The sequence below is a fragment of the Lampetra fluviatilis genome, chromosome 65 (genome assembly GCF_964198595.1).
Source record: "Lampetra fluviatilis chromosome 65, kcLamFluv1.1, whole genome shotgun sequence".
Lineage (NCBI taxonomy): Eukaryota > Metazoa > Chordata > Hyperoartia > Petromyzontiformes > Petromyzontidae > Lampetra > Lampetra fluviatilis.
In genome coordinates this window covers 1946842-1967681 of record NC_136339.1, presented here as the reverse complement: position 1 = coordinate 1967681, position 20840 = coordinate 1946842, and the positions used below count along the sequence as shown (strand labels likewise).

The window sequence follows — 20840 nt, the reverse complement described above, 5'->3', positions numbered from 1 at the left end:
GCTGGCCGCTCTCCGGATGACGTGATTGCTAAGCTCCAGAGTGATTTCAACAAACTACAACATCAGCTAGTTGCTCTTAAACTAGTCCTAAATCCTGCCAAAACCAAGGTGCTATGCTTCTCACCAGGACTAAAGCGGGAAGTTATTTTCCCCAAATTACATTCCTTAAATAATGATCAAATAGAGCAAGTTAAGATCTATAAGTATCTTGGGATCATCCTGGATTCAAAACTGAATTTTGAAGATCACATTGATTATATTGGGAAAAAGACAAAAATTAAAATTGGTTTTCTATATCGACACAAGCACTGCTTCCCCCCTATGTTCCGTTTGAAATTGATTAAAGCTACCATACTGCCTCTACTTGATTACTGTGACATTGTTTATAAATCAGCCCCAAGTACTGTACTGAAGAAGCTTGACTCAATGTATCACTCGGCCTTAAGATTTGCATTGAACTGCCCATATAGGACTCACCACTGTGACCTCTACATTGGGTCAAACTTAACATCTCTGAATGTTCGACGGCTTGTGCACCAGATCTTATTTATTCATGATGTACTTGCAAAAGAATCTGCAGATTACCTGCTGGATCTCATCTCTGTTTCAAAGAACAAATTTGACCTAAGGTCTACACTCATTTACCAGCTTAATATTCCCTATTGCCGTACATATACTGGAGGAAGGGCCTTTGCTATTGATGCCCCCAGGGTCTGGAATGCTGTTGCCAATAAATTGAAACTTGAGTCACTACCTATGAGATCTTCACTCAAAACTGCTCTAGAGGAGTTGTACACCCCTAGCTGCCAGTGCTATTCAGTGACCTAAAATAAAATGTTTCGCTCCGGATGATCGCTACAAAGTATGACCTGTGTTTTGATTTAGTGTGCTGATCTTAAAGGTGGAGTGACTCATGCAGCCAGCTATGGCTGCAGGGTTTTGGTAGTACATGTTGTTTATGCCATTTATTGTGAAAATTCTGTCACAGTTCCTATGATTGCTTTTTCATTGCTTTCATGGCTTTATTTTGGTGATTTCGAAAAGTTTATTGATTTAGCCATGTTTGTTTGTTGTAGTACAGAGTTAGACTGATGACCTTAATTTAAGCTGTCTTGTGGTTGTTGTTGTTGTTGTTTGACTTGCATCCCACTGGGATTTTTGCACACAGCGTTGGTGTACGGTGTTTTTTCTGCAATATTTTGCTGTCTTTTCTTGGATTTTCTGTTTGCACTTAGTCACATATTCACTTTAAGATGTTTTTTTGTTCATGTTTTTGTTTTTTGTTTGTTGCGGTTGCACCCGATTCAAGAGCTGAATGGCTCACAGGGCTATACCTAATAAATGAACTTGAACTTGAACTTGATAGCCAGGTCGCTTCTGAGAAAAATCTCCGCAGCTCAATGGTAAGATTAAAAAAAGATTTAAAAAATTAGTTTTATTCTTTCGGTAAAGTCACGTATAAAGATAAAATAATAAATAAAATAATAGCATAATACGACGTTTCGATTGCAACACAAGCAATAATCATCAGGTATAAAATAAATAGCAACAAAAATCTAACCAGAAAACTATAGATAGTTTTAGTTTATAATTTAGTGAGTGACGTAATTGCGTCAGACACGCATCGGGCGATGACGTCATGTCACCCTTACGGAGTGACGTCATCGGTCGCCTTTCGCCCGGCCTCGGAAGAGACGCGAGCGTAGAAATCGGAATCGAAACTTCTAATTAATTGAATCGATTTCCAATCCCATAGCCCGCAGTGCGTTAAAACGAATCGATTATTCCCCGCTCGTACACGACCATCGAGTCCAAGCATCGATTCGATTCCCCAAGCGGCTCAACGCGGCGTGGTGGTGCGTGGAGACGTGAAACGAGCCGAGGTCTTTAACGTGCGAGGGTCACGTGGAGGTGAGTGTGGGTCACGTGGGGGGTGAGTGGGTCACGTGGGGGGTGACTGTTGGTAACAGCACTTGCCTCAAGTCTGTTAGGGCTATATGGGGGATCTTTTTGTGGTTGTGTAGTTGTGGGTGTGTAGTTGTGGGTGTGTGTGATTGTGTAGTTGTGGGTGTGTGTTGGGGTGTGTAGTTGTGGGTGTGTGTGGTTGTGTGTGATTGTGTAGTTGTGGGTGTGTGTTGGGGTGTGTAGTTGTGGGTGTGTGTTGGGGTGTGTAGTTGTGGGTGTGTGTGGTTGTGTGTGATTGTGTAGTTGTGGGTGTGTGTTGGGGTGTGTAGTTGTGGGTGTGTGGGGGAGTGTAGTTGTGCGTGTGTGTGGGGGTGTGTATGCGGGTGTGTGGTTGTGGGTGTGTGTGATTGTGTAGTTGTGGGTGTGTGGGGGTGTGTAGTTGTGGGTAGTTGTGGGTGTGTGTTGGGGTGTGTAGTTGTGGGTGTGTGTGATTGTGTAGTTGTGGGTGTGTGTTGGGGAGTGTAGTTGTGGGTATGTGTGATTGTGTAGTTGTGGGTGTGTGTGGGGGCGTGTATGCGGGTGTGTGGGTGTGTGTGATTGTGTAGTTGTGGGTGTGTGTACCATCAGTAGGCCTGGGCTCTGGGTTGTTCTTCGTGTTTTCGGAGTCCCTGACCCTCTGCTCACGATCATTAAGGACCTTCATGATGGTGAGCAGGCCCGGGTAAAACTACGTGGCCGGGAGTCAGAGCCTTTCCCTGTACACCTTGGGGTGCGACAGGGATGTCCTCTGGCTCCCACATTATTTAACATCTATTTTGGCCACGTAGTTCGTGAAGCCTTCAATAGCTGTACCGGGGGAATTTCCATTTGGTACAGATATAATGGGAGGCTGATCGATGCCCGGGTGCGATCAAGGGATGGCTCCCTATTGGTCAACCACGTTATGTATGCCGATAATCTGGTAATTGCTGCTCATTCAGAGGAGGAGTTGGAGACGCCGCTGCTGAGACTGGAGCGTGCCACTAAGAGGTGGGGCCTTACCATCAGCCCCACCAAAACTAAGCACCTGCCTGGGTATTTTGTACCATCGGACACTCCACCCCCACAACTCCCAATCGGTGATGGGGCAGTAGTGGAGAGAGTGGAGAGTTTACCATACCTGGGCAGTGTGCTCATGACCGGCTCCGGTTTGACAGCAGAGGTCTCACTCCGAATCAGTCGAGCGGCAATATCTTTTCATCGGTTGCGTAACGCTGTGTGGAAGCTACCTGGTCTGTCGCTCCGCACGAAGCTTCAGGTCTTCTCGGCCACGGTCATTCCCTCCCTTCTCTATGCTTGCGAAACGTGGACCCCCCTAATGGAGCATCTTCGCCGGTTGGAAACATTTAGGCTGGCCTGTCTACAATCCATCCTGGGTTTAACCAGGCTGGATTGTGTGAGGAGCTCACAAATCCTTGAAAGATCTGGGAAAAGTCCCATCGGTGAGCTCCTCCGGCAGGCAAGGCTGCGGTGGCTGGGTCATGTAGCCCGCATGCCCAGCCACCGCATGCCTAAACAGCTTCTGTTCGGCCGGATCGAGGGGGCCAAACGGGCGCGGCACGGACTAGAGAAGAGATGGATTGATGTGGTACAGGAGGACGTGGAGCTGAGTGGACTTGCCGATGACTCGTACCAGCGGTGTCAAGATCGGCCTCTGTGGAGGAGGCTCGTGAAGGGACGCTGCCACTGGGCAGTTGGAGGCAGTCGCCCAACAACAACGGAGGGCGAAGGAGCGACGCTCACAACAACGAGCGGAGCGCCGGGTGGCTAAAGCACAGCAAGTAGGGGGCACAGGTGGTGCATCAGCCAGTCATCTCGGTCATCTCAGTCAGTCGACCTGTGGCACCTGGGTCTGCCCCGTGACCTGCCAGCGGGCGTTCGACACTTCACGTGGCCTCAAGGTGCACATGGCCTGGCACAAGCGTCGTGGTGACGTCACCGCCACTTAGTGGCGAATGGCGGTTGTTGTTGTTGTGTAGTTGTGGGTGTGTGTGTAGTTGTGGGGGTGTGTGTGTAGTTGTGTGTGTAGTTGTGTGTGGGGGTGTGTAGTTGTGGGGATGTATAGTTGTGGGTGTGTGCGTGTGTAGTTGTGGGTGTGTGTGGGAGTGTGTGTGTAGTTGTGTGTGGGTGTGTGTAGTTGTGTGGGGGTGTGTGTGTAGTTGTGTGTGTGTAGTTGTGGGGGTGTGTAGTTGTGTGTGTGTAGTTGTGGGTGTGTGTGTCGTTGTAGTGGTTCGCGTTACGCTGCACTACGAACCCGGCGAGCCGAGTTCCATTCTCGCTCACGGTGAACACCAGTGACGATTATCTGTACCGGTCCTGGGTCTCCCCTAGGTCGACTCAGCCTCAAATATGTACCTGGTGCGGTGTGTAAACATCTCCACTGGGGAGACAAAGGCGTCCGGGCGTGGTGCTGGCCACCCACCCCCTCGTGTGCCGTACCGGCCTTAATAGGTGCTCGCTAACAGCACTTTCTCCAAATATATATTATAATTACGGCCTTGATGTGTGGTGTTGGTTGTTGTAGGGTGTGGTGTGTGGTGTTGGTTGTTGTAGGCCTGTAGGGTGTGGTGTGTGGTGTTGGTTGTTGTAGTGTGTGGTGTTGGTTGTTGTAGGGTTTGCTGTGAATTGTGTTGTGGATCGTGGGTTCGGTGCCGCAGCCATGAAGCCCCCAAGCCGGCAGCGTTCGGCCCCTTCGCGATTCATCATCGACAGCGGGGCGCGAGGGCGCAGCGGCGGCGGCGTCTCCCGTCCCCGAGCGTGGCTCCGCCGGGAGAAGCGCGACATCCTGCGGGCTCTACGCCAGCGCCGCGGCGGGGCCCCCGCCAGCCCCGGGAGCCTCGCAGCCGCGATCGGCTGCTCCCTGCCCGGCCGCACCCACGCCCAGCTGGAGGCCTTCCTACTCAAGCGCGGACCGGGGTCGCGGTGGTGGCAGTGGTGTGGAGGGGGCGGTGATGACCACGACGAGGAGGAGGAGGTGGATGAGGAGAGAAGATCGCCACTGGATGTGAGTGAGGGGAGAGCAGATCGACACGGTGGCGAGGTGTGAAGTGGCTCGCCCCGGTATGCTGGAGGTCGTGGGTTCAGGATCAGAGAATCAGAATTCGGTAACACCTTGGATTGCGAGCATAATTCGTTCCGGAAACGTGTTTGTAATCCAAAGCACTCGTATATCAGTTGTGATCACGTGACGCTCGGCAGACAAAGCGTATACTACACGTACTACTCGTATTGCAAGACCTTGCTCGTTTATCAAATTAATATTTGTTTTTCATTTTTGCTCGTCTTGCAAAACACTCGCAGACCAAGTTACTCGCAATCCAAGGTTTTACTGTATTTATTAAAACTGGAGGAGGAATCCGGTCAGCTACGGAGCTCTCTTTTCACAGATGTCCAGTCGGGGGCACGGGGTAAGAATGTCACAACGACAAACACAACACAAAACACGATAGGAGTGCAAAGTTCAAGAAAGGTCAACAAATCGCCCAAACACGATCCCACAAGGCACCCCACTCTAACGTTGAGCGTCCACCCTGCCCAGTCGCATCCATTCGGATAGCCCCCCTTTTAGCCCACAATCGTAGCGAGTTTCCCACCTATGACGCCGTGGTGGCGAGGAGATGTCATCTCCCTCGCCTGGTATACAGGAGGTCGTGGGTTCGATCCCGACTCTGATGCCTGCTGCTGTATATTTGGAGTTTGCGTGTCTCTTTCTCTTCCTGTGGTCGAGTGGATATTTCACCGGGACCTCTGGATTTTCCCTCCACATGTCGAATCAACAACACGCGTTTTGAGTATTTGGCCGATATAAACTTCCACACCATGATAAGCCGTTTAGTTGAGCTATCATTTGTGGCCAGGTCACTTCTGAAAAAAGAACTCGATAGCTTAGTGAGCATTACCTGTAAAAATAAAAATGAAAGAGTTTATCAGTAGCAGCATCATCCTCGTCATCATCATTAACAGCAGCATCAACATAATATTTATACTGGAGGAATCCGATGAGCGATAAAGTTGAAGATGGCACGAATACTGAAATGTATTAAATTATTTCAGTCGTCATTGTCATCGGTCGAGCGTTTAGCTTCCGGTTGCCACAGGGTGCGGTCTCCGTGTCCCGTTGCAGCGGTGGATCGAGGTGGCTGAGCGGGCCTCGGGCACCGTGATGAACACCACTTCGACCGCGTTCACGCAGGTGAGGAACCCTCCACTGTGAGACACGTGGGGGGACGTGTGGGGAGACGCGGGAGGACGTGGTGAGACGCAGGAGGGGGGAGTGGTTTGTGGGGAGATGCCGGGAGACACGGAGGGGACACAGAAGATATGGGGAGACATGGGAGACACGCGGGGAGACACGGGGGGACACGGGGAGACACGCGGGGAGACACGCGGGGAGACACGGGGAGACACGGGGAGACACGGGGGGACACGGGGAGACACGGGGAGACACGGGGAGACACGGGGAGACATGGGGGGACGCGGGTAGACGCGGGTGGTTAGCAAACAGCGCCACGAACCTGACGACCCAAGTTCAATTGCCTCTCACGGCCAACATCGGTGACAGCGAACATCAGAACCCTGGTGCTGGGTCTTCCCCAAGGTCGATTAAGCCTTGAATGAGTACCTGTGAAGAGGCGTCGGAGACTGGTTAAGGGCTTCTTTATTCTTTAAACCACAGCCACACTCGTTCCTAATACCAACCCCTCACAGCCCAATCGAGATTTGAAGTTTCCGTGACTGCAGGGATCCATACTCTTTGGTTCTTTCGGTAAAGTCACGTGGGTATAAAATAAATTAAATCACGTTTCGGGTGCAACACAAGCGTCCGTCATCAGGTGGGACAACCACAGCAGGAAACAACTGCTGAAGTGGGCAAGAAGGCTGCTGTATTTTATACCTACGTGACTTTACCGAAAGAACCAAAGAGTATGTCTCACAGCCATTTGAAACCCTCCATTTCCGCCCTCGTTCCCTACACACATCTCCGTCTCGCACGCCGAGTCCGTGTGACGTCAGCACCCTTTAACCCTTGACCCTCGTCCAGTGTATTCCCGTGCGTGCGATTGGTGTGCGCTACGCCGAGTGCGGAGAGTTCATGTCTGCGTGGTGCGTGATGATGGCTCGCAGATCCCCTACACCTGCATGAATTGTACGTTGAACGTCTTTGGCACCGTACGTAGCCAAGGTGCGGTCACGTGGGTAAATGGGCCAACCGATTTGGTTTCCCGGCAGACCGGGATGTTTCAAAGCAGGCAACATTTTGATGATGATGTACAACGTTTCACTGCATACTACAGGCAGCGTCATCAGGTGTGTCGACAGAAGCTTCAGCTCTCCTTCGTGAGCTGAACTGAGAAATGAATATCGCTGATTTCAAATCCCTGTCAACCCATACGGTTTACCCGTATTCTTGAACAGGGAAATCGAGTTTTTGGGTCCACTCAGCGTACAGCCGTTTCAATACGGGCAACCAAAAATTGTCTATTTGTTTGTGTTTCTCCCTTGCGATGGGACTTTGTAAGATGAACGTTGAGATTTATAAGGAGCACGGGGTGACCAATAAGGTCTGAATTGGTCTGTAATAAGGTAGGGCACTGATTAGAGGTTGACAGGTATGGGTACTCCAAATTACCTGTTCCACCAGTAGCAGCAGTGTTTCAGTAAAATATTTGTGCCCTCAGGGGGAATTAATATCGTGCCACTGTGGCTAGGAGATGTTAACTACCTCGTCTGGTATGCAGGAGGTCGTGGGTTCGATCCCGACCCTGACGCCTGCTGTATATGTGTAGTTTGTGTGTCTCTCTCTCTCACCATCATCATCAAGGTGGCTAGGGAGATATTCTTGGTTCTTTTGGTAAAGTCACGTAGAAGGGAAATTATAAAATAACAAAAATAAAAAAATGATTCTTTAATATTTTTATTGTTTTATATATTTTTTATTTAATTATTTCCCTTCTACGTGACTTTACCAAAAGAACCAAGAATATGAATCCCTGCAGTTGGTGAGTTCTGGAGTTTTTTAAACGACACAACTCCAGATGCATATTGAGGCGCGCCCTTACCAAGGACCTTTCACGTCTCTCTCTCTGTGCGTGTGTTCTCCAGGTTTTCACGATCGGCGATCTTGAAACTCACCAACTGGGGTCTCCCTCCCTCAACCCCCGCTCCCCCGGGGTCTCCCCGACCCCCGCTACGGCCGAGCCGCTGCTGCACCCCCCCGACCGCTCCCCGCGGGGAGCGCAGCAGGAGGAGCAGGAGAGGGGTGAGACCCTGAGCCTGGGCTGTGTCTACAAGTACCTGGCGTCGGCCTTCAAGGCGGGACCACCGCCCCCCATCAACGCCAAAGGTGGGTGCAGAGAGATAAAAACTAAAACTTTAAAAATAAAAATTAAACAATAAAATTCTCACGACGTTTCGATTGCAACACGAGCAATCATCATCAGGTGTGAAAACCACAGCAATAAATTTTTTCTTCTCACCGCCACTTTTTTCAAAACATTTCTTGCTGTGGTTTTCACACCTGATGATGATTATTTGTGTTGCAATCGAAACGTCGTGAGAATTTTATAATTTTATTTTATTATTTCCCTTCTACGTGACTTTACCGAAAGAAGCAAGAATATGAATACCTGCAATCACGAAAGCTTTAAATCGAAAATTAAAACTTTAAACTTTTTATTTTTACCATGTCAGGGCCCACACTGAGCGATATGTACTCCAGCTCCTTTTCAGAAGCGACAGTCCGGCTGTCACAAATGATCGCTCAACCAAGTGCCTTCTCACGTGAAAATGTTTCGTGGCAGCGAAGTCCTCTGAACGCGAGATGCCGATTCTAAATGCGGAGGGAAAACCCGGAGGACCCGGAGAAAAATCCACACGACACGCAAGCTCCAAATATACAGCAGCAGGCATCGTCAGGGTCGGGATCGAACCCACGACCTCCTGTATACCAGGCGAGGTAGTTAACATCTCCTAGCCACCGTGATGATGATGAGAGAGACGCAAACTCCAAATATACAGCAGCAGGCGTCAGGGTCGGGATCGAACCCACGACCTCCTGTACACCAGGCGAGGCAGCGCCGGTTAATTACGTGACCGCTGCTGCCTTCCCCTCTTGTCTGTGGTTTCTCTTCGCACCTAAAATCGTCTACGAGAGCGATGTGCACATTAGTGGCGAATGGCAGCTGTTGTGGTTGTTGCTGTATGTATGTACGTATGTGCTATACGTGCCGGCTACGTGGAATGATGTGGTACGAGTGGATATGGAGCTGAGTGGACTTGCCAATGACTGGTACCAGCGGTGTCAAGATCGGCCTCTGTGGAGGCACATGAACGATGCTGCTGGGGCAGTTAGAGGCAGTCGCCCTCCAGCAACGTAGCGAGTTGGCACAGTGGGGGGTGGGGGGGGCACAGGTGGTGCATTCGCCAGGCATCTCAGTCGGTCAACCCATGGCACCTCTGCGTCTGTACTGTGACCTCCTGCCAGCGAGTGTTCGACACTTCACGTGGCCGTAAAGTGTACAGAGCCTGGCACGAGCGCTGTGGCGGCGACGTCACCGCCACTTATTGGTGGCGAACGGCGGGTCTTGTTGTTGTTGCGGTGGTGCGTGTGTGGCAGAGAGTGCACTGGTGCTTCAGCTGCTGGACGACCTGGAGGAGGAGGTGCGGCGCCTGAGCTCCACGCCGCTGCGCCGGTTCCTCCGGCGTGCTCAGCACCACCTCACGGGGCCTGCGGAGTCGGATGTGGAGACACGAGGAGGAGATGCGGAGAAACGGGGAGGAGATGCGGAGACACGGGGAGGAGATGCGGAGACACGGGGAGGAGATGCGGAGACACGGGGAGATGCGGAAACACGGGGAGATGCGGAAACACGGGGAGGAGATGCAGGGATAGGGGTAGACGCTGGTACGAGAGACACAGAGACACGGGACACCATGAAGATCACGGACAAGAAAACCTCCCTTGGCAGTGGCGTGCCCAGTGTGGGTGGTGTGCCCAGTGTGGGTGGTGTGGCCACTAGGGGCGGCGCGACGGTTCTTGTTGATCCGCGGCTCTCGTCGCCGCCCGCGTTGCCCCTCAACCCGTTCTGTGTCCCTGCTCGGCTTCTCGTGCTGACTGCCAATCCATCGCCCTGACCTCCAATCCACCGCCCTGACCTCCAATCCACCGCCCTGACCTCCAATCCACCGCCGTGACCTCCAATCCACCGTGACCTCCAATCCATCGCCGTGACCTCCAATCCATCGCCGTGACCTCCAATCCACCGCCCTGACCTCCAATCCACCGCCCTGACCTCCAATCCACTGCCCTGACCTCCAATCCACCGCCGTGACCTCCAATCCATCGCCGTGACCTCCAATCCACCGCCGTGACCTCCAATCCACCGCCCTGACCTCCAATCCACCGCCCTCACCCCCAATTCACCGCCGAGTGAGATGCAAAATCGTTGCTGGCCAGAGTTGGGCCACACGAGGACAAATGGACAGAAGCGAGTTCCAAACCCGAACTGTGTGGTGGAGAGCGGGGGGGGAGGGAAGGAGGAGGGAGGAAAGGAGGATGAGGGAGGGAAGGAGGAGGGAGGGAGGGAGGAAAGAGGAAAGGATGAGGGAGGGAATATGAGTAGGAGGATGGAGGTGGAGTAGGGGGAGGGTGATTGTTCTGGGTCTCTGAGTGAGGGCTGTCCAGCGTGGACAAAGAGCAGGAGTCTGAAATCGCCGGGGTAATCATCGCAGCGAAGCGCGGCGACTTTATTTCGCTCACAAGCGTTCACGCGAGCGGACTGTGCATGGCACTTTTTATATTTATCAATAAAAGCCTTTCTCTTTGGTTGTTGTTGACAAAGATGTTGTCTGTTGTGCGGAAGTGAACAAAAGGAAAACGTCACAGCATTCAGATTTGGAGTCTGTCGAAATCGTCCGACACCGCCCGCCCACGATTTACCAACATATTTGCCTCTCCCAACAAAAGTAGATTAATGTTCATCCCATCGACCGCACGAGCCTCACTGGCCGTGCATATTACCAGCAGCATAGCCATGGGTTCGTTCGATACATGCAAAACTATTTACCAACTTTTTTTTTTTTACCGAGTAAAGGCCCACCGAGCTATGTAACACTCTTTTTAAAAAAAAATTATAGCTTAGTTAGGTGGAGGGGGGGAAAAAACCACGCAACCACGGGGAGAGAGCAAGACACCGCAAACTCCAAATATACATCAGGCGCCAGTCGGGATCAAACCCACGACCTGTATACCGAGCGAGGTAGTTAACATCTCCTCGCCACCGTGGCGCCCAAGGCCTCAGTCACTTTGCATAGGTAGTTTACGTACGGCGCGAAAGAAGTTCAACATGCAAGTACGATTGCGTCGCTCCCATCGCAAAACTCCCGGTTCATCCCCGCTGCAGCAGCCTTTGGCTAAGCATCGAACAAAGACGGGTCCTGAGTAGCAACACCTTGCGCCTCGGCTGAGCCGCATCGCGAGTCGTGGCGTTAGAAGCAACTGAGGGGAGCGGCAGTGGCTCAAGCCGGAGCCCGAATGTCGACTTGAGAGTAACAGCCCAAGAAAATCCAAAGGTGCCTTGTCCCCTGGGCTCTACGAATCCCGAGGATTTATGCAAATCCATGGGCATCGTAAAAACTACGACACGCCAGTCAACTAGTCAACTACAAACTTTGTTTTATTTGACCAGTTTAAGGCACACTGAGCGACGTAGCACTGTTTCAGAAGCGACCTGGCCACAAATGACAGCTCGACTAAGTGGCTCACCGTCGCGTGGAAATTCATAGCAGCCACAAATACTCTGAACGCCCGACGTCGATTCTAAATGTGGAGGGAAAAACCGCAGGGCCCGGAGAAAATTCCACGCGACCACGGGGAGAGAGAGAGAGAGACACGCGAATTTCGAATAGGCAGCATGCGTCAGGGTCGGGATCCAACCCACTATCCTCCTGTATACCAGGCGAGGTAATTAACATCTTCTAGCCACCGTGTCGCCACCGTTTGCTCGTGGCGTGTGGACGGCACGTAAGGGTTCGAGAGTTCAAGCGTCGTTCAAGAGTTCAGGCATCGGGGCTCAGGGGCCCTGCCGTGCCGCGCTAGATGGGCTTGCCGCTCGTCTCCCGGACCCCCTCGTCATCCTCTTCGTCCTCGCTGTCGCCGTGGAAGGAGCGGTTGGGGTGCCCGGCTTCGAGCAGCGTGTAGCTCTGAGGACGAAAACACACGGAAACCGCGCCGCCGTGTAGCCTTAAACAGACTGTTGGGGCAGACAAATGCCGTACGCACTGTTGAAGACGTCGGTGAAAAAGAGCTTTCTAGCTCATCGGATTCTGAATAAAGATTCTGATTCAAAGGCAAAGACCTCCCCCCCCACCCCCGTGTAGCCTTAACAGACTGTTGGGGCAAGTGCTGTTCACGATCGGCGCCTATGAAGGCCGGCACGGCACAAGAGGAGGTGGGTGGCCAGCACCACGCCCGGCCGCCTTTGTCTCCCCAGTGCTGAGTTGATCAAGGGGAGACCCAGAACCGGCTCAAATGTTTGCAACTGTTGTTGGCCGTGAGCAGAAATCGAACTCGAGTGACATCAGTGCGCCAACGAGCACCACGCGACGACTAAGCGACGACTCCCCACTCGCTCACCCACTCAACCACTGCAGGTCACCACCTCGCTTCTCTCTCTCTCTCTGCTTCTTCCCTTGCACCACACCAACTACTGGGTTGGGGCTGAGTCGACCTAGGGGAGGCCCAGGACCGGTTCAGATAATCGTCACCGGTGGGAATTTAGAGCAGCCAACCACCGGGTGGAGGAGACACTGCACCCCCCCCACCCCCCCCCCACTCTATAACTTGCACGTGGACGTGGGGCCCGGCAGGTCGTGCAGCGTCTCCATGAGTGGATGCCTCGGCGTATTGTAGTGTATAGTGTAGTGTATAGTGTAGTGTATCTTAGTGTATAGTGTAGTGTATAGTGTAGTGTATCTTAGTGTATAGTGTAGTGTATAGTGTATCGTAGTGTATAGTAGTGTATAGTGTAGTGTATAGTGTAGTGTATAGTAGTGTAGTGTATAGTGTAGTGTATAGTGTAGTGTATCGTAGTGTATAGTAGTGTAGTGTATAGTGTAGTTTAGAGTCTAGTGTTTGGTGTAGTGTATAGTAGTGTATTGTATAGTGTAGTTTAGAGTAGTGTATAGTGACGCGTATATTGTTGTGTATAGTGTATAATGTAGTGTATAGTGTAATGTAGAGTGTAGTGTATAGCGTAGTGTGTAGCATATTGGACAGTGTATTATGTATTGTAGCAGTGATGTGCGGTGAGATCAATGGCTGGGGAGGCACTGGCAAGTGTCAGAGCCAGATTCACACACTGAGAGGGGCGTGGCCTCACTGAGGGGGGCGTGGCCTCACTGAGGGGGGCGTGTTAGACACGTCCCCCTCAGGGAGGCAGGTGTGATAGCTGCCTCCCCTGGTGCTTTTTCATTGCAGTTTCATGACGAGACCAGCGAGCCTACATATCTTTATACACATACGTGAAATAAGTTACCTGGAGTATGGAAGGCGAGGACATGAAATGAAGGGGTCTACAAACATTACATTGGTGACATACTGAGATAGTAACAGGCACGCGCTTATTGCCCGTGCTCCATCCAGTTACTGAGGGGTTGCGCAATCAGAGGGGAGGCTGAGCTCGTTGCTGCCTCACCTCTCGTCTCTTCCTGTATTTGCAGGGGAGCTCCGCAAATTTGGCGATTTTGAATTAAAAAATGATTGGAATCGTACAGAAATGACATTTATAACGCAGATCAGTGGAAAAATCTTAATATTTTGTTTATTTGATAAAACATTTTTTAGTAACAGCTATTTCACTGGTCAACACACTTTTTCTGGCATGAGGTATTCCAACGGTTTTAAGGTAATTTTGGGGTGCTGATTCCAAATTTGGAATTTTTGTCTATCACATCAAGTTTTTGAGATGTCAAATATTGCATTTTCAATAAAAACTGCAGAAGAAAAATATTAAATAAATGTGGATATCTACATAAAATGATATTATAAACGCACTATCCTAAAAATACAGCACCATATTTTAACACTAAAGCAGTCACTGACTCGCAACAACTTGCAATCATAAGTGACAGAGTTAATTTCGGGTAAAATCAATGAAAATGGGGTATACCGATAGCATAAAAATGAGATGTGATAGAGCAAATCTGGTTTGGAATCAGCACCCTGAAATTAGTCTAAAACAGCTGCAAAAGTCCAGGCCAGAAAAAAAAGTTTTTTGTTGACCAGTGTTTTCATTGGAGTATGGCAGGTGGTGGTGGCTAGAGTCCTCTCTGCCTCCCCTGCCTCCCCTGACCGCACGTCCCTGTATTGTAGAGCACCTTGCGTGTGGCCGTGGGGCCCGGCAGGTCGTGCAGCGTCTCCATGAGCGGCTGCCTCAGCGTCTCGGGCAGCAGGAGGCAGAGGCACCCGGCGGAGACCCCGGCCAGACCCAGCACCATGAAGGGAAGAGAGGGCATCACCCAGCTCTGTGCACGCAAAGAATAAGTATAACCCGTAAAAACAAAGTTTTTCACTATAAATCCTTTATATGCGTGGTGGCTAGAGTCCTCTCGTCCTCTGGCTTGAGATGGCTGCCACCTATGGGTCAGATGATTGCATTGCACCATTAAGCAATTGGTAATTAAATATAATATTTTTGTCCTAAAAAGTGTAAAATTTTGGAAAAAAAGTCTGTGTGGAAAATGTCAGCTCGATTGGATCACGGGAAGTGGGTTAAAAAACGACCGAAAGATTTGCACGGTCCTAAGCAAGCAATTGAACTTAATATAAAGGATTTAAAAATATAAAAGGGGGTGCCCCACCGGCCCCCACCGCGTAGCCTTTCACAGACCGCTTTTGTCCCCCCAAGCAGTGACGTTTGAGACATTGTGCCGGGTGCTTAACTTAGGGCCGAGTCGACCTAGGGGTAGGTCCAAAACTGGTTCAGATATTTGCCGCTGTTCATTGGCTGGGTCCATAGCTGCAGTAGGCGCTAATCACCGTGCCACCGCTCCCTACACACGCGTACACACAGAGCCTTACACACACACACGTACATTCACACGCACACGTGCATTCACACACACGCACACGTACATTCACACACACGTGCATTCACACAACAAACGCCATTCGCCACTAAGAGGCGGTGACATCACCATGACGCTTGTGCCAGGCTATGTGCACGTTGAGGCCATGTGAAGTGTCGAACGCCCGCTGGCAGGAGGTCACGGGGCAGACCCAGGTGCCACGGGTCGATTAACTGAGATGACCGAGATGACTGGCTGATGCACCACCTGTGCCCCCTACTGTGCCATCTTGCTGTGCTTTAGCCACACGGCGCTCCGCTCGTTGTTATGAACGTTGCTCCTCCGCCCTCTGTTGTTGTTGGATGGTGTGACTGCCTCCAACTGCCCAGTAGGGTCCTTCACGAGCCTCCTCCACAGAGGCCAATCTTGACACCGCTGGTACCAGCCATCGGCAAGTCCACTCAGCTCTACGTCCTCCTGTACCACGTCACTCCATCTCTTCTCTAGCCTGTGCCGCGCCCGTTCAGCCCCCTCGATCCGGCCGAACAAAAGCTGTTTAGGCATGCGGTGGCTGGGCATGCGGGCTACATGACCCAGCCAACGCAGACTTGCCTGCCGGAGGAGCTCACCGATGGGACCTTGCACAGATCTTTCAAGGATTTGTGAGCTCCTCACACAATCCAGCCTAGTTAAACCCAGAATGGATCGTCGGCAGGCCAGCCTAAATGTTTCTAACCGGTGAAGATGTTCCATTAGGGGGGTCCACGTTTCACAAGCGTAGAGAAGGGAGGGAATGACTGTGGCCGAGAAGACTTGAAGCTTCGTGCAGAGCGACAGACCAGGTAGCTTCCACACAGGGTTACGCAACGGATGAAAAGATAATGCCGCTCGACTGATTCGGAGTGAGACCTCTGCTGTCAAACCGGTCATGAGCACACTGCCCAGGTACAGTGAGGGAAAAAAACATTTGATCCCCTGCTGATTTTGTACGTTTGCCCACTGACAAAGAAATGATCAGTCTATAATTTTAATGGTAGGTTTATTTGAACAGTGAGAGACAGAATAACAACAACAAAATTCAGAAAAACGCATATCAAAAATGTTATAAATTAATTTGCATTTTAATGAGGGAAATAAGTATTTGACCCCCTCTCAATCAGAAAAATGTCTGGCTCCCAGGTGTCTTTTAAACAGGTAACGAGCTGAGATTAGGAGCACACTCCTAAAGGGAGTGCTCTTAATCTCAGCTCGTTACCTGTATAAAAGACACCTGTTCACAGAAGCAATCAATCAGATTCCAAACTCTCCACCATGGCCAAGACCAAAGAGCTCTCCAAGGATGTCAGGGACAAGATTGTAGACCTACAAAAGGCTGGAATGGGCTACAAGACCATCGCCAAGCAGCTTGGTGAGAAGGTGATAACAGTTGGTGCGATTATTCGCAAATGGAAGAAACACAAAAGATCTATCAATCTCCCTTGGCCTGGGGCTCCATGCAAGATCTCACCTCGTGGAGTTGCAATGATCATGAAAACGGTGAGGAATCAGCCCAGAGCTACACGGGAGGATCTTGTCAATGATCTCAAGGCAGCTGGGACCATAGTCACCAAGAAAACAGTTGGTAACACACTACGCCGTGAAGGACTGAAATTCTGCAGCGCCCGCAAGGTCCCCCTGCTCAAGAAAGCACATATACATGCCCGTCTGAAGTTTGCCAATGAACATCTGAATGATTCAGAGGACAACTGGGTGAAAGTGTTTTGGTCAGATGAGACCAAAATGGAGCTCTTTGGCATCAACTCAACTCGCCGTGTTTGGAGGAGGAGGAATGCTGCCTAAGAACACCATCCCCACCGTCAAACATGGAGGTGGAAACATTATGCTTTGGGGGTGTTTTTCTGCTAAGGGGACAGGACAACTTCACTGCATCAAAGAGACGATGGACGGGGCCATGTCCCGTCAAATCTTGGGTGAGAACCTTCTTCCCTCAGCCAGGGCATTGAAAATGGGTCGTGGATGGGTATTCAAGCATGACAATGACCCAAAACACATGGCCAAGGCAACAAAGGAGTGGCTCAAGAAGAAGCACATTAAGGTCCTGGAGTGGCCTAGCCAGTCTCCAGCCCTTAATCCCATAGAAAATCTGTGGAGGGAGCTGAAGGTTCGAGTTGCCAAACGTCAGCCTCGAAACCGTAATGACTTGGAGAAGATCTGCAAAGAGGAGTGGGACAAAATCCCTCCTGAGATGTATGCAAACCTGGTGGCCAACTACAAGAAACGTCTGACCTCTGTGATTGCCAACAAGGGTTTTGCCACCAAGTACTAGGTCATGTTTTGCAGAGGGGTCAAATACTTATTTCTCTCATTAAAATGCAAATCAATTTATAACATTTTTGACATAAGTTTTTCTGGATTTTGTTGTTGTTATTCTGTCTCACTGTTCAAATAAACCTACCATTAAAATTATAGACTGATCATTTCTTTGTCAGTGGGCAAACGTACAAAATCATCAAGGGATCAAATACTTTTTTCCCTCACTGTATAGAGGAATGTCCACCCTTCATGGTGGCAGGAGCCAGAGCTGGTCCACCGGACCTCCTGAATACCACAGAGATCCAGGCAGTACCGGTCCGACAGAGGAGTGGCAGCCTCTCCTCCGCAGTGAGCGTTTGAACATTCCACATGGCCACCCGTGGTGGTTTTTTGTTGTTTCTGGAGGAGCCCCGAGGGTAAGGATTCAGTCTCCTGGCTTTGCCAAATGGGGTTTGGCCAGGAGACATCATAGACACATGTCCCCCCGGGGCCTCCAGCACAAGCTTAGTAGAAAAAAATAATTGTGGTTTTGTGGTAATTAATTGAAGGTGGAGGTGTTACCAGCCCCTTGCACCCGTCCAGAGCCTCCATTTGGCCGCTGTGGTGGTTACAAACGCCATGAGGGCAATGACCAATCTAATTGGCCCTCCCCCCACGGCACTTCCCACCACAGCGTTGCCATCCGGCACCAACGAGGAGGTAGGGGGTTGTTTTTGCCAGACAACATTCACACACAAATATGCATTCGCACACATCCACATATGTGCATTCACACACACCCACACATGTGCATTCACACACGCACACACACGTGCGCGTGCTCGCATACAATGTGCGTCACAAATACAAATATCTCCCGTATCGCCTAACCCAGGGGTCGGCAACCAAAATAACAAGAAGAGCCATTTCTTTCCAATTCGGTACAAAATTCAGTATTTCAAGAGCCGCAATGCATCTGAGTACATACTGTACATACGTACATATCGTCAAGAAGCAGCCCGTAAAGAGCCGCATGCGGCTCCGGAGCCGTAGGTTGCCGACCCCTGGCCTAACCAGACTGCTGGGGCAAGTGCTGTTAGCGAGTAGCACCTACGAAGGCCGGCACGGCACACGAGGGCGTGGGTTGCCAGCACAGCCATGCACGGCAACCTTTGTCTCCCCAGTGAAGATGTTTTATACACATCGCACCAGGTACTTAATTTACGGCTGAGTCGACCTAGGGAAGGCCCAGGACCAGTTCAGATAATCGTCACTGGTGTTGGCCGTGAGCGGGAATCGAACTCGGGCCGTGCAGGGCGCTAACCACTGTGCCACTGCGCACCTATACACACATACACACTCAATCACACACACACGTACAACAATAACGTCACCAGGGTATGACTCTGCATCACCTCGTGTGAACTCATGACCCCGAGTGACCCTGCCATTACTTTTTGTTTACTATTTACTATTTCTTATTTTGCCGAGGCAAGGCCCACGTGACCTCGTGTGACCCCGCGTGACCCCACGTGACCCCACGTGACCCCGCCTCACCAGACTGGGGATAAATGGAGCGAGGATCCCGCCCAGACGGGAGGACGTGGAGCTCAAGCCCAGGGCGACATTCCTGGGGGGGGGCGGGGGAGCGAGAAGGATCGTTATAACAAGCTTGTTATCACGCAGCTGCTTATGAACTCGCTATAACACAGCTCGTTACAATGCAGGTGTTATAATGCAGCTTGTCAGTGCTAAATAAATTAGTTTTTCAATCTAACAATGGAAGGAGGAGCGTTCCAGACGGCCACAAAAGCGCATCCGATTGCCTCCCAGCCGTGTAATTGCTCACCAGTTGTCTGAAAAACATTTTTTAATTAAAAACCCCGAGTGCAACTCTCCTGGATACATTTGTCAAATTATTAAATCGTTATTACGGCACCACGGTAGGGAAATGTTAGCTCCCTCGCCTGGTATACGGGAGGTCGTGGGTTCGATCCCAACCATGACACCTGTTATATTTTGGGTTTGCATGTCTCTCTCCCCGTGGAGTTTTCTCCGGGTCCTCCGGTTTTTCCCTCCACATTTAGAATCGTCATCACGCGTTTAAAGTGTTTGGCTGCTATAAATTTCCACACGATGATGATGATGAGCCACTTCGTTGAGCTATCACTTGCGTTGGCAAGGTTGCTTCTGAAACAGCTACGTAGCTCGGTGGGGCCTTACCTGATAAAAAAAAAACATATTTTAGTTTTTATGATGGTTAACCTGATGGAGGTGGGGTAGAGTTCGGAGGTGTAGATGTAGACGATGCTGAAGGCAGCGCTGATGCACAGCTTCCCTGCTAGGGCCAGGTACTGGCGCGCCACTGCGCACCACAAAAAGACAAAAATCCCACGTATCGCCTGAACAGACCGTATGAACAATTGCTGTTAGCGGACACCTATGAATGCCGGCACGGCACACGAGGGGGAGGGTGGCCAGCACCACGCCCGGCCGCTTTTGTGTAATCCAAAGCACTCGCATATCAATTTCCCCATAAGAAATAATGGAAACTCAGATGATTCGTTCCACAACCCAAAAATACTGTATTCATATAAAAATGATTAATACAAAATACCTTTTTATATTTTTATTATTTACATTTAATATAAAGTAATAAAATGTATTCATTACATTTAATCGTGGCTGGTGTGAGGGAGACGAGAGAGAGGAGAGGAGCGGGCCATTGTTGCAGTACAGTTACTAAAGAACAGTCACTACACTTGGACACAAAATAAAAAATGCTTTACGCCCACACACGTGATCACAACACTATAGTGAACAGTCTACGCTCGCACGGATGTTGACTCGACCGAGCATGGGAGACGATTACCCACAATCCCGCAGCGAGAGAAAGAGAAGAACCATCGGCTCAGTTGTGATCACGTGACGCTCGGCAGACAAAGCGTATACTGTACGTACTGCTCGTATTGCAAGACCTCGCTCGTTTATCAAATTAATATTTATCAAAAAAAATTGCTCGTCTTGCAAAACACTCGCAGACCAAGTTACTCGCAATCTAAGGTTTTACTGTACTCAATTTGAGGCCGAGTCGATCTAGGGGAGAACCAGGACTGGTTCAGATAATCATCACCGGTGTCAGCCGTGAACGTGAATCGAACTCGGGATATTACCGGCTTCGTAGTGCAGCCCGCACCACCACACACACGAGACCAACTCACCCTCGCGCTCACCAGCCTGCGTCACCAGCGCCGCAACGACGATGCACGCGATACCCCCGCAACTCAGGAATCCCGAGAGACCGCGTCTGCGCCCGCACCTGAGGGGGGGGAGGGGGGGGGAGACACAAAATGAGCGGCAAGCTCGGCCACTCCGAACCACGCAGGCTCAGCCACTCCCAACCACACAGGCTCAGCCAATCCCAGCCCTGCAGGCTCAGCCAATCCCAGCCTTGTGGGTTCACAAACAAAATTATTTTGTATTTAACTAGGAAAGGCCCACTTTACTACGTAGCTCTTTTTCAGAAGCGACCTGGTCAC

At 50.6% G+C, this 20840-nt stretch overlaps 2 protein-coding genes across 2 annotated transcripts in view; one reads left to right on the top strand and one right to left on the bottom strand.

Moving 5' to 3' along the window:
• The first annotated feature begins 1945 nt into the window (after positions 1–1945).
• On the top strand, positions 1946–10455 carry SNAPC2 (small nuclear RNA activating complex polypeptide 2). Its single transcript, XM_078882509.1, has 5 exons — positions 1946–1953; positions 4602–4948; positions 6068–6136; positions 8047–8287; positions 9560–10455. The coding sequence occupies exons 2-5, from the start codon at positions 4604–4606 to the stop codon at positions 10075–10077; spliced, it is 1173 nt and encodes a 390-aa protein (XP_078738635.1). The 5' UTR covers positions 1946–1953; positions 4602–4603; the 3' UTR covers positions 10078–10455.
• Positions 10456–10546: 91 nt separating this feature from the next.
• LOC144951993 (solute carrier family 22 member 15-like) overlaps positions 10547–20840 on the bottom strand; it is a 28419-nt gene continuing 18125 nt past the window's right edge. The window contains 5 exon segments of the mRNA XM_078882372.1: positions 10547–12144; positions 14320–14466; positions 18859–18931; positions 19567–19666; positions 20523–20620. Of these exon segments, the coding sequence (XP_078738498.1) occupies positions 12037–12144; positions 14320–14466; positions 18859–18931; positions 19567–19666; positions 20523–20620 (526 nt within the window). The 3' untranslated portion in view covers positions 10547–12036.